The sequence below is a fragment of the Monodon monoceros genome, unplaced genomic scaffold, assembly GCF_005190385.1.
Source record: "Monodon monoceros isolate NGI ecotype Baffin Bay Population unplaced genomic scaffold, NGI_Narwhal_1 Super_Scaffold_21, whole genome shotgun sequence".
Classification (NCBI taxonomy): domain Eukaryota; kingdom Metazoa; phylum Chordata; class Mammalia; order Artiodactyla; family Monodontidae; genus Monodon; species Monodon monoceros.
The window spans coordinates 131,164,298-131,177,357 of NW_021703778.1; the positions used below are offsets into that span (position 1 = coordinate 131,164,298).

Here is a 13,060-nt window from a genome sequence, read left to right on the forward strand (position 1 = left end):
TTGTTCCTAGTGTAGGTCTTGCATATGGAAGATACTCTGTTGATACTTAATTACTTTCCAGCTTTCAAATTGAAGGCTCTTATTGGCCTTAAATATATGTAAATTGTGTATCCTTTTCATGTACTTTCCTCTTATGCAATTTTTTCTGATTGAATGAAAAGGTCTCAGTTCCAGGTGAGAAAAAGGTAATGACAAGCCCATAATTTAATAGAACCTCATATTTTGAGAAAATTCTGTGAATTAGGGGAAAATGCCCCCCTCCCAAAAAATACCCAGAAGAAATAGAACAAGTAGAATATGTTTTAATAAAAAAATTTATTATGATTATTTACACCAGTTCCTTGATAAGCATATAAATGTAAACTTTTATTGTTAGCATCATTTCACATATGACTTATGCAAATTCAGAGTTAATACTGTCGTTTGAGTGTACAGGTGGTGAGAGAATTTTATTATATTCACAGAATATACATACACGTGCGTTCAAAATGTGTTCCTCTAAGCCAGTGGTATGGACACAGTCCCAATGGCCCTGTTTCTGCTTCTCAGGTGGACACTGGGATCAGTGATGTCATCCACATGCTCCTCACTCTTCTTTTCCTTCAGGCTGTTGATGAATCTCAGGGTAATTTCATCCCACTCCTCCGGCAACAGCATCAGCAGGAACCCAATGCAGATGACGACGGTAGCAGCCAGGCGGACGACATTGAATATCACCTCCTGCTTCAGGAGATCCACAGCTAGGGAAGGAACGGCAAGGCAGTCAGTCCATCACTGTTTTAAGCTTCTCTGAAAACAAATGACCACATCAGTGCTACTTCTAAGAGATTTTCAAAAGTCTCTCTTGTTCTCTCAAGCTCATCTTCCCTTTTTCCACGTCATTATCAATACCGCTCTCTCCATTTGCTTTCCATTCCCTCTCTCTAAATCATACTTACCCTTCCAGGCAAATGCCATCTGATTGAATAACCTCTGCAGTTAAAAAAAATTTTTTTTTAATTTTATATTGGAGTATTGTTGATTAACAACGTTGTGTTAGTTTCAGGGGTACAGCAAAGTGATTCAGTTATACGTATACATGTATCTGTTCTTTTTCAAATTCTTTTCCCATTTAGGTTATTACAGAATATTGAGCAGAGTTCCCTGTGCTATACAGTAGGTCTTTGTTGGTTATCTATTTTAAATATAGCAGTGTGTACATGCAGTTTTATTTCTTAATACTTTTCCTCTGCATCCCTTCATGCTTCTCCAGTTTCACTGGACCACTGAAGATTTTTTAAGTGAGCCAGGCTTATTAATGTCTAGGTCTTTGCACATGCTAGTCTTTTTAAAAATTTTTAATTGAGGTAAATTTCATATAAATTAAAATTAACCAGCTTAAAGTGAGTTTAGTAGCATTTTGTACATTCGTTTTGTACAGCTTAATGTACCGCCGACTCCGTCTGTTTCCAAAACATTTTCATTATTTCAAAATAAAACCCCGTACCCATTAAGCAGTTACTCCCCAGCCCACTACTCTCACCCCGCAACACCTGGCAACCGTCAGCCTGCTGTGTATCTGTGGATTTTACCTATTCTAGATATTTCCTATAAATGGAAGCATACAATATGTGACCTTTTGTATCTGGCTTCTTTCGCTTAGCATAATGTTTTCGAGGTTCAACCATATTGTAGCATGCGTTAGTGCTTCATTCCTTTTTATGGCTGAGTAATATGCCATTGTATCACAACTTGTTTATCAATTCATCTCTGGATGGACATTTAGGTGTTTCCACCTTTGGCTGTTGTAAATAGTATGAACATTCACATACAAGGATATTTTTGAGTCCCTGTTTTCAGTTTTGCAGGAATGTAACTAGTAGTGGAATCATATATATGTGGTTCTCTTTGCATGGAATGCTCTTCCCTCTTCATATGCACTTCATCCAGCTAAATCCTCTGTTAGATCCCTCCCTTTACTCTTCTTGCAGGAAGCCTCCTTGGATGCCCCTCCTGTGTGCGCTCAGAGCATTCAGTACATACCTCTATCAAAGCCATTCTCTCTCTACATTGTAATTACTCAGTTCCTTTCATCTCCTTTCTACACTACATGGTCCTGAGGGTAGAGGCTGTGTCTTAGTCAGGATCTATCACCAGGTGTTAGCACAGTTGTTAGCATATACTAAGTGCTCAGAAATTATTTATTGAATGAATGAATTCATGGATGAATGAATGGAATTCCTTGACAACTCCACTCCTCCCTGATATGACTTTCCTCTAAATATCTTATAGTCCTTGGAGTCTTTTACACAATTTGGCATTTGATGATAAATTACTTTGTAGAGTTCTAAGTTATTTCATATATGTCGGTCTTGTTTTCCATATTCAGTGTAAGTTTCTTATGGGAACAATAATATCTTTTTTTCCCAATCTCTTCTATAGTCATGATCACATAGTAAGTGCTCAATAAATATTTGCTGATTGTACTGGGGGTAAAGAAAGATGGCTACCTAAGACTTGGAAAAATAGAATTTTAAAATTAGAAGGACTATACAGTCATCCAGATAACCCACTTTCATTATTTGTTCCACGGACAGTTTACCTAGAAAGATTTTCCTGGAAAAGTAGCTTCTCCTCTTGTCCCTGAAGTGAGTCAAATTGCTTTTTTCTTATGTCTGTTCCAGAGGGCCATCTGCTGTGCCCCCAGGAGAATCTTTCACAGCTCCCCATGGATAGTCTGATGGGGTGCCAACACCTTGTATGTTTCCTACACTTTCATTAGTGATGTTTGAGAGTCCTATGCTGGGATGCCTTTTGTTTCCATAGGACTTCCTCTAAAAATACCACAAAATTAGGTTGTCAGGGAGATTACATGAAACCCAAATGATACATTTGGTATTTAATTCTAAAAGCACAACCAAGTTAAAACAGTGTTTGTAGCTGGAAATTTTAAATGTGATGCATAGTTATTCTGTTGTCTGCCACCTTCATGGTATTTAAAAACATCTTCCCAGGCAAGTGACATAATTAACAATTGCTCGAAGAAACAATTCAGGGTATAAAACAAACACAAGCAGGAGACTTCCTGTGCACACGTCAAATCGTACAGTACCTGCATTTCCAGGAACGCTGAGCACTGTTCCGATGGAGATGAGGATTGGGTATGTCAGCACCACACCAACATTCACCAGGATGTTGAAGGCTGTAAAATAAAGGAGGATATACAGGATAAAGGGGAATTGCTATGCTGGGCTCTTTCCTTCTTAACATAAAAGAATCCATGTCTATGCTATACATGCCTTCTAAATTATCTGTACCATTGGTCAATTAATCCTCTAATTCTGGAGATGGATTCATATGTATTGTACCTGAAATAGTCATATTCCTTTTTCCTCCTCTGCTATCCTGGCTGCCTGATCTCTTGGTTGGCAAAGGGGGTAGGGAGCCATGCAAAGAAGTGAAATCATCAATTCAGTACCCTGCTCATTAGCACTATAAAGCTGAGCCAGAGGTTGAAAGCTGGTGACTGATTGGGGCTTTCTCCCTTGTTACTTTGCTATATCATGCTATATTCCTGAATAACTAAAAGGCCATGGTGTTACTGCCTAACAGAAGATCTGTCCAAGGATGGCCTATGCTGCATTATTCCCTCTCTTTTGGGGTGAGCATTACATGAGCAAACAAAGTTGTGTGCAGTGTAATTCACCGAACCCCAGGCACCTTTTCCACATCCTGATTTGTGCACAGATAACCCCAGGGCAGGTCCACAGAACCAACTGTAGGTATAACTTGATACCATTTAATACATATCTTCTGACATTTTTAGGTAAATATAAAGTTAGTTAAAATAATTATCTACACAAAAATGATCAAAAATACTTGTTTTCGAAAAGAAAATGATAAATTACATAGCATTATTTTAATAGATTTCAAGCTAATGTTTGTTTTAGGGGTTAGAGAAATGAGTCTTAACGACTACAAAAAGTCCTCAATTCAGAAAGGATCTCTATGGAAATGACTCAAAACCCTGTTGCCCGTTCTCTGTAGAACCAAAGATGGTTCTAGAACCATTCCAGTTAGGACAGTGTTTATTCTTCTACTGTTATCTATAATTCTTACTTTAATTAAGCTCACTAACTTAGTCATCTGGAGTCACTCCTCCTTGTTAGTTAGAGACGGTGGGTTGGACTTTCACAAAACTTGGGCTTGTTCATAATTTTCATACAATAGTAGTGGCAATCAAGGCAGAGGACCTTCCTAAGTTGATAACTACTCCTTTATGGCAGAGCTGCAATGGGAATGAATATTCCAGCATCTCAACTCTCTCCTCAAGTTTGGGGAGTCAAATATGACCTGTTCTAACAAATCAGGAATTTATTAAACACAGCACAGACTTTGCTAAACTTCCCAACTGTCATTTTATTGGCTGAACTGGATATTTTAGCAGATTGATAGGAAGTATTGGTATTTGGTTGAGAACTGAGCTTTTCTCACTCAACAAGAACCGAGTGGCTTCACTGCAATGGGTGTCTGCTTTTCCTTAGTGCTTTAGGTGGAACACTTACAAGCTCTTTTGACAATCTCAGGACAAGAATACATAATTCAATATGTTGTCTATAGCACGGGGCCCTGCCTGAGTTTAAGTGGGCCTCAGACATATCAGGTGAATGGATGATGTCAATCTGCACATGGGCTATGGCCAAGCCAGAGCAGGAATGAGGCCAGGTGAACCTAAGCAGATTGAAGCCGTAGTTACAGGTGATGGGGGGTGGGGTCAGAGTTCAGCCTGCTCTTTGCCTCTCAGATCTGTCTCCAGCCCTGCTCTCACTAGATCATATCTGATTCCTATGGAGAAGAGAAGGTGGCAATAAAAACTCAAGAGCAGAAGCACTGAAGATTGTAAAACCCTGGGGTGTGTAACACAGTCAGGAGAGAGGCTGTCTCCTCATTTTGTCACAGGGCAACCCTGGCACAGAGAGGGCTCCAGGCACGGGGATGAGCCTGTGGGGCAGCTCTAAGCTGGGCGGCACTACACCCAGTGCAGTGTGGAGATCACGCTGCTTGGTGGAGAACTGCAGGGTCCGGCTAGCATGGGTGATGCCCAGCCTGAGCAGGCTTGCTTAGGAGCACGTATTAGAGGTGCCAAGGGATCAACGTGGGTGGAGGGCTACTTTGCAGCAAGCTGGAGATCACGGGTCGCAGCTGGGGCCAAGAGGTAGTGAAATTTGGGCTATGGTTATTCCCAATTAGATTGTTTTTGGCCAGGAAGAGATCTAGGCACTTTTAATTAGGGTCTTTTGGTCTTATGGAAAGACTGCTATTGATTTCTACTACTCAATTTAGCACAGGTTATGAGCGGTCACAACTACACATTTTTGGTCTTCAAAAGTAGAATTTAAAGGATCAACAGTTAATGTTTGATCTTTCTCGTGAGTGTTTCCTGTCTAGTTGAAGAGCTCCCCTTAGGGGCCTGGGCCAGAGTAGAAGAAGATGACCCAATGTCTTTGTGGGAACGAAAACAAGGGCATTCTTTTTCCCTCCTAAGACTTGCAGTGCTGTTTCGGACTATGTCACCTTGATAAAGAAGGTCAGCTGAAGGGTGGCAGATGTCCTGCAGTTCAGTATGGCGGGTGAACATGGAGTGGGGAGAGGGTGCTGTTACCGGGTGGAACGGGGGGAGAGGAGCAGAATGAAAGGGGTTTAATTCTGAGCAGAGTCACTGAGTCATTGGGTGTTTGTTGTTGTTCAACTGCTTGGTGAGGAAAGAGTGGGCTTGTTATATTGAGGTTCCTCTCACATTAAATGAAAGCGCAGCTGGAAAGTGGGAGCCCCCCAGCTGCTCAGGTGAAGCAGACAGCCTCAGAGTCATGGGGAGTTGGGAGACAGAACATGAGAAACACTCCAGGTGGCTATTTCTTGGTCATCTGCTAGGCACAGCCTACTTAGCAGGGCCACCTCGTCCTGTTCTGTCATCTTCTCTTTCTCGGTGAGGGTTTCCCATCTCAAACTCGTTCTCCAGACACGACCAGAGTAGACTGTTTAGAATGCAGATGTAAGCCTGTCACCCCCCTGCTTAAAGATCATTAAGTGGATTTGAAAGCCAATCCCCTCAACATGGCATTCCAGGCCCTCCTGAATGACACTGCCCTCCTGAATGACACCTCCTTCCTTCCTCCCCAGTTCCTCCTGCACTTGGTGCTCCTGCCATTTTGATCCACTCTGAGTCCCTTGAATCTCCCACCCACTCTCCCCCCCTGCCTGACACACTGTGCCACACATGGAACACAATAACATCACACAGTACATCATGAAGAATGGACGAGGCTACTTGAGGATCCGTGGTGATCAGCTCAGCACTTAACCCATGGGAGGCATACTAGCTGGATAGCTCTGATCTAATCAAGGAATAATCTGCAAAGAACTTTGCAACCATTAACCAACGTTAGGTAAGTTTGGGAAATAGAGGACAGGGGTACCCAAAGGAATAATCTTACTATGACAATTTAACTCTCCAAGGAGAGGTCAAGTGACATAGGAAATGGAAGGCAAAACCCAGGGCCACTTACCCAGCCAGAGCCCTGCCATCCCGCAGAGACAGCCCCATGGCAGAGCTGCAAATGAGGACCAGTGCTCCACCTTGGTGAGATACAGGATGACCGGGGTGAAGGAGATGAAGATTAAGTTGAAGAAACCCAATGTGGAGACAAAGTGTGCTGCTTCACCAAAGTTGGCACTTCCGAGAAACATCTTAAACAAAACCTAGAACGAGAAAGGAACTCATTAGCCACACAGTCAGGGACATTGTTGTATCAGAAAGGCAATTTCTACATCATGAACTAACTGGCCCAGGGTTTATGCTCTATGTCTTCTTATCCCACCGTCACCATGGCACTAAACGTGCTGCTGAGATAAGGAATTCAAATGCCCTCTAGCCTTCATATGAAACAGCAAATGCCATAAAATGAATTCCACTTTCTGTGCCACAGGAATACTGCACACTGGGAAAAACACCACCATCAGTTATGGCTATAGGGTGGATGATAAATAAGAGTGCAGACAAGCCCAGAAACATCTAGGATTGAGGTGCCATCAGTTCTTCTCTTCAAGCATGGGATTCATTTTACCCTTATTTTGACAGGTACTGAAAACTAAATTGGACAGAGAGAGCCTATCATTATATTACTGAGAGAAATAGTAACAATGCCATGGATTTATAAGCACTTTTCTCTCTGAGCCTAAAATATTTTCACAAGTACCATATTCTCCAGATTTAAAAAAAGATGGTCTTTGTTTTCTGGATTGTAAATCTGTGTGTAGAAAAAGATGGCAAGGAGACATATATAGCTAACCTAAATCACACATCAGGCTGGGGAGGAGCTAGTTCTCTAGTCCATATTTCTTGGCTTTTTAAGCCCTCTGCTTCCTTTATTAATCCTTAAACAATGTAGCACAGAATATCTCTTTTCTATGGTGCACATACGATTTTGTGCATGTCAGCAAAATATTACCACTCCCAGAATGAATACATCTGTAACATGGCCAGGAGAATTCTCTCTATAAAAGAGCCATCCCAGGCATATAGCAAGTCCGGGTATTGCTTTTAATTTCAACTAAACGTATCATTTTTTTTCTCTTGAGAGACTTAAGAGAACTTGAGCACGTGCTCGTGGTATTTGGTCACATCACACATCTCCGTGGAGTCTCAGTTGGGGGCAAGTTAGACACCAATGGTGATTGAGTGAACACCTGTCAAGCTTGTCACAGAATCAGTGGGCCAGGAAATGTCGATATGGAAATAGACACAATGTCCTCTGAGCGGCAGAGTTGATGAATAATCGGAACAGGCATCCAGGGGGGATGCAAAGGGCATTTTCTGCCTTTCAGAGAGGATTTTCTCATTGAAACCCCAAGAGAGGTGAAAGTGGAACAGTTCTTTAGCTACATCCAGAAAGTTGGCTCTGAAAAGTGGAGCTTCTGTGAATAACCTTTTAGATCTGCTCTCTTAATCCTCACTTCTGAAGTCAGGGACAGTGCCTCCGAATAGAGCTTTCACTGATGACAGGCCACCCCAGGGGAGAAAGAACTGTGAGTACAAACCCAGAGTATCCATCAGAGAGGAAAAGAGGCTCTTCATTTAGCTAATAACATGGCACGGGGTTAATATGCAACAAACAGTAAACTCTCAAGGTATTTTTAATACCTCATTGTAGTTGAAATAATGACCTCAGTAGTTAATTAAAGAAACATAGGGGAGAAGTCTTCCTCGGCTCCTGCTATAACTGATGGATGATTTGGGAGGGGTCGGGGCACGGACCACAGGCTTTGGAGTTGACCAGTCCGAGTTTAAATCTTGGCTCTATCACTTCCTGGCTGGATGATCTTGGACAAGTTACTTAATCTTTCAAAGTCTCAGTTTCCTCATCTGGAAAGTGGGGATAAGTACCTATGCCTCATAAAGGTGCATTAACACAGGTGAAAATTTCTAGCAAGCACCCAGCCTGTGGCAAGTACTCAATAATTGGTGCTTGTTATTATTTAAACCATCTTTTTTTTTGCTAGCCAAGATTTTCTTTGTCCTTCCTTCTTTTATTACTTAAAAGTCTAAGCTACAAATGACAGTTGAGTACATAAGGAAGTGCACAAAATACCTTATACAGTGCAGATGTTGAGGCCGAGCCCACTGCAAATGCTACTCCTACGATGGAATCAGCGTGGAAATTATCTGCATACGCCATCATGACGATGCCAGTGATTGCCATTATTGCGGCAACTATCTATCAAGTAGAATGCAAAGAGAAAAAATTTTTTAATTGATGCCTCCATACCGAAGAGAAGCAATTGAAGGCTTCGTGGGAGTTGCTACATGCTTCCTCAAACCCAATTACCTCTTGTACATCACTGTTTAAGTGTAGGAAAGGTCAGTATTAGCAAGAAATCTGTATGCTCATGAGACATCCAGGCAGAAAATATAGAAGCTGCTCACATTCTAATTAAGGGCTAGTAATTGTAGTTTAATTTTTAGATCAACTTCCTAGAGATTAATACCCATAGTGGTGAAATAAATTTAATAGGAAGTCACTTCTTAGCATTTTCATCTGTACTGTGTTCTTTTTCCTCAGACAATTCAGCGTACATTTTAATCAGCTCCTTGGATCAATGCATGTTTCTGAACATCTCCACATAACCAGAACTTGATTATGGAGACATAATATTGATGCAGCTAGGAGGACACTTTTAGGCCAAAGTGAAAAAAGGAAAGAGAATAATCTTTCAGAGTGATTTATAAGGAGCGAGCTGAGTTTGCACTGTCACTTGGAATATCAAACGAAGGCTAGTTCTTCCTTTTGTTTACATGCAAATTAAGCCACAGAAAGATAATTTCATTCAATTATTCTAGAGCATTATCTGTATAAAGTGAAATATTAAGAATTTGATTGAAATCATAATGGTTGACTGTAAATTAATAAGATCCTTGGTATATTCCAAACAGGAGTCCACTTCCTTTGTGAAATGCTGGTTGGCATCTGTTTCTTTAATTTACCTTGAACTGGTTCTACTGGAAAACATTTTAGAGCTACAATAAACAGTAAAATGGCAACCCTGGAATAGGAAACACTATGTCATTTCCTTGTGAAATAGTCTCACTGACTTTAAAATCATGATGCAACTTTGTGGGAAATTTAAATATACCTGGTGATCAATTTTGTTAAGCTTCAGTTCTGAGTATTCGCAAGTAAATCAGTTCCTCTGTAGATAGATTTCTCACATGTGGGATATTTTTTGACCCTTTGAAATATTATTAGTGAATTATTCATTACAACAAAATGTAGATCTTCAACATGCAACTGTAGACTTGCTGAAGGCCAGTGTAAAGTATGATAACGATGGCACATATAATTTAGATGCTGTTAAAGCATTTCTTTTGTTAATGACCACCCAAAGCAAGGGCACAGCTGGTTTCAGAGCCAGCTCCATACTAAAGCGTCTTTTATGAAAAGCAGCAGGAGTACTTGAGAACAGAAGCCGACTTGTCAGCAGTGAAAAACTGTCTTCATAAAGTGTTATCGAGGAGGCTGCCTGGTGTGTGTGGGGGTCATTGCTCTTGCTGACTGAGTATCACAGTCTCTAAACCTTCTAGCCATGTGTTCCAGTTAGACTATGCCTCAAACTATAGGGAATAGAATTTAATACAAATGCACACAATGTGAGGTGTCAAGGAAATTTTCCAAACAGGAAGTCATAGACTCATAAATAAACATGGTGAAGTGGTTACCTAGATCTGGGAATTCTGTGAGACTTATCATTTTCTTTGATTTGGGGATTTATAGTTCAGCCAGGGATTTGCAACATTTCTTTGGGCAATCTGATGTCAGAGAAATGAAAAGTTACATTAAACACTGGCATTTTCTGACTTGTTTTTGTGTTAATTAATGTTCATAGGTTAAAGCATTCATGTACACAGATTTCCCTCAAAATACTGAACTTGTAGGATAATAAATTTGAATTAATACTTGTTTTCTTTTTAGCAAATATCAGATGTATTTTCTTAGTCAAAAAAACAGGTAGTTTCTTCAAGACAGGGTAATAGAACACAGTGTTAATCCTAATGAAACTTTAACATGATGTGCTGTTTAATATTTAAAATTATTAAAATTATTCTATAATATACAATATCTGGGTTTAAGCAATTGTGTATAATATATAATTCTTGGCTTAGGGAATTCTGAAAACAAACAGTCCATACAAAAAAAAAAAAAAAGGGAAAAAACCAAAAACACTGTCTGGAAAGTGTTGAACATTTAATACCATTATCCCCAGGATATGACCCGGTTGGGAACACTTTCTTTTCTGAGTCAGCCATTAGTAAAAATACATATGCACTGTATTTATTTCTATTATAAGTTTTCTCAAGATAGGAATTGGATGTGGACATAGATTACATAATTTTATAGCAATTCAGAATTATAGTCATGATGAGCCTCTTAAAGGTCTCCATTACATTTTATATTTAAGTGCTTGTGAAAATATTAGCTCAGACCACTTAAATTGTCATATCAATTATACCAGTGTCTCTTTGAATTGCGGTCACGGAGAGAAGCATTTTTCTCCATTTCTCCATTTCTACATTTTTCACTGTCACCAGACAGTGCTGTTAGTTAAGTTCCAAAAGCATGAAAATCTGAATACTTCCAATGTTAGAAAAATTCCTCTCTATGGTATGAACAGGTATTTATAGGTTAATAATTTATAGGTTATATAGGTTACCTGGGGGGAAAAGAGAAATTATTTTCCGCATTTCTATTTAAATTTCACAGCTATCTGATAGAACAAGTGCTCTATGGCCATGTTTAAAATTTTTTTTCAGTATGTTTCTTATCTACACAGTTGGAACAAAGGGAAGGGAGCTCAGCTAATCTAGAAAATGCAGGGAAGTGTTGGGTGGCAGGCTCATTTGGAGTGGTTGTTTGGATGATCTTAGAGGGGTTCTGCCTGGAACTATTGGTTAATTGCAGAGTAAATATTCTTGAGATTTCTGGAGAATATGTAACCCAAGCACAGGTCTGAGTCATGTGCGTTTTCAGAAGTAATCAATCGTTAAGGAAGGATTAATAGTCTGTCTTCTCAACAAAAAAAGTACAAAATGATTCTTCTTGTGCTCAGGATGCTGGAAATGTACCTGCAGGAAGCCAGCGCTTTAAGTACCGTGTCAGAAGGGCTCACGTGTGCCATCCACATGCCGACAAACACAACAATGCTTCTGAGCACATTGGCGTCCACATGAGGGACTCCTCTGCCGATGGTGCCATCTCATGGTGCCACCTGCTTGGCTTCAGAAAAACATGGCTCTCCTCACAACTTACTCCAGTTGCAGCCCCATAACCAACCAGAGGTGTCTAAATAAGATGGAAACCCACCACAACCGTTACTTGAATCTGACCCGGGTGAAAATGTTAGTAACCATAGTGATCATAAAGCTGCCGATGCCTCATTTTTAACCTTCTAAAGCTCTGGGTTCTCTCACATCATGATGTGCCCACCTGGGGTGAATACCCTGAGGAAGAGGATTTATTTAGCCCATTATCTTTGCGTGCTCCTTGAGCGACATCACCACCTGAGCCAACTACCTTCCTCTGTGGACTCACTTCCCTCCCAGAGTCTCTGCATCAACTCTCAGGGCCAATCAGAAGGGGACCATGAGGGGGACCTGTTCTTAAAGCCCAAAGAGGGCTTTAACAGTAAACATTTGGTGATCTCACTGAAATGTATACTACCTGTGGCCCTGCCTGAAAGCAAGGTTTCTTTCCCATCCCAAAGAATGTTTGTATAGATAAAGCCTAGAGAAATAGCTGGCTTTTGGCTGATTTTTGTTTTCTTTTATCTTCATTGTTTTCCTCTTTTGACTCAGGGCCTCAAAACCCAAAAGGGTCCAGCCCTTCTCTGGATCTCCAGGAGGGTTTATGAGCCTCATTACAGTCACTGTGTTTCCCATTGACGAATGATTTCCAGAACTGTCATTCGCATAACAATATCAGCTCTTCTAGGATTCAGGGTATTGAGATGAACCTTTAACTGCTTCTCTTTCTAACTGTAACCCAAACATCTTTCCTTAATTTGCCGTGTGGTTAACCCTGTTTCTGGAGCTGGATGGAGCAGGAAGGAGCTTCCCCGGCTTACAATGGACCTTGAATCCCAAGCCTACATCAGGCTCTGAAATGGGGGGCCTCAAAGCTATACTGCTGGCCAGACTGCACTCAAGTTCAAGACTCAAGGTTAGCAGCTGAAGGTGGGATACACATTCATAGTTTGGCCAATGAGACCTGCACTGGTGATCATCCTTCTTCCCTCTGAGTGTATTTGGATAGAGTCCATTTTCAGGGAACCGTGGCTACACAGAATCCTTAAACTTGTCCACATGTTACGTTTAAGCTTCCATAAAGAAGAGCCATCTGTTTTACTCAGAGCCAGTGAAATTGGACAAGAGTTGACGTGTGAGAAATGAAAGAGGTGGGCAGTCCACAGCTGTCCGGATACTCTGTGTGTGTGTGTGTGTGTGTGTGTGTGTGTGTGTGTGTGTGTGTGT

At 40.8% G+C, this 13,060-nt stretch overlaps 1 protein-coding gene across 1 annotated transcript in view; it reads right to left on the reverse strand.

The window, feature by feature from the left end:
• Positions 1–294: 294 nt before the first annotated feature.
• The window catches only part of SLC35F4 (solute carrier family 35 member F4), a 292,769-nt gene continuing 280,003 nt past the window's right edge, over positions 295–13,060 (reverse strand). The window contains exons 5-8 of the mRNA XM_029238899.1: positions 8,628–8,753; positions 6,546–6,738; positions 3,092–3,181; positions 295–740 (exon numbers count right to left, since the gene is read on the reverse strand). Coding sequence (XP_029094732.1) covers positions 499–740; positions 3,092–3,181; positions 6,546–6,738; positions 8,628–8,753 — 651 coding nt within the window. The 3' untranslated portion in view covers positions 295–498. The remainder of the gene's footprint in view (positions 741–3,091; positions 3,182–6,545; positions 6,739–8,627; positions 8,754–13,060) is intronic.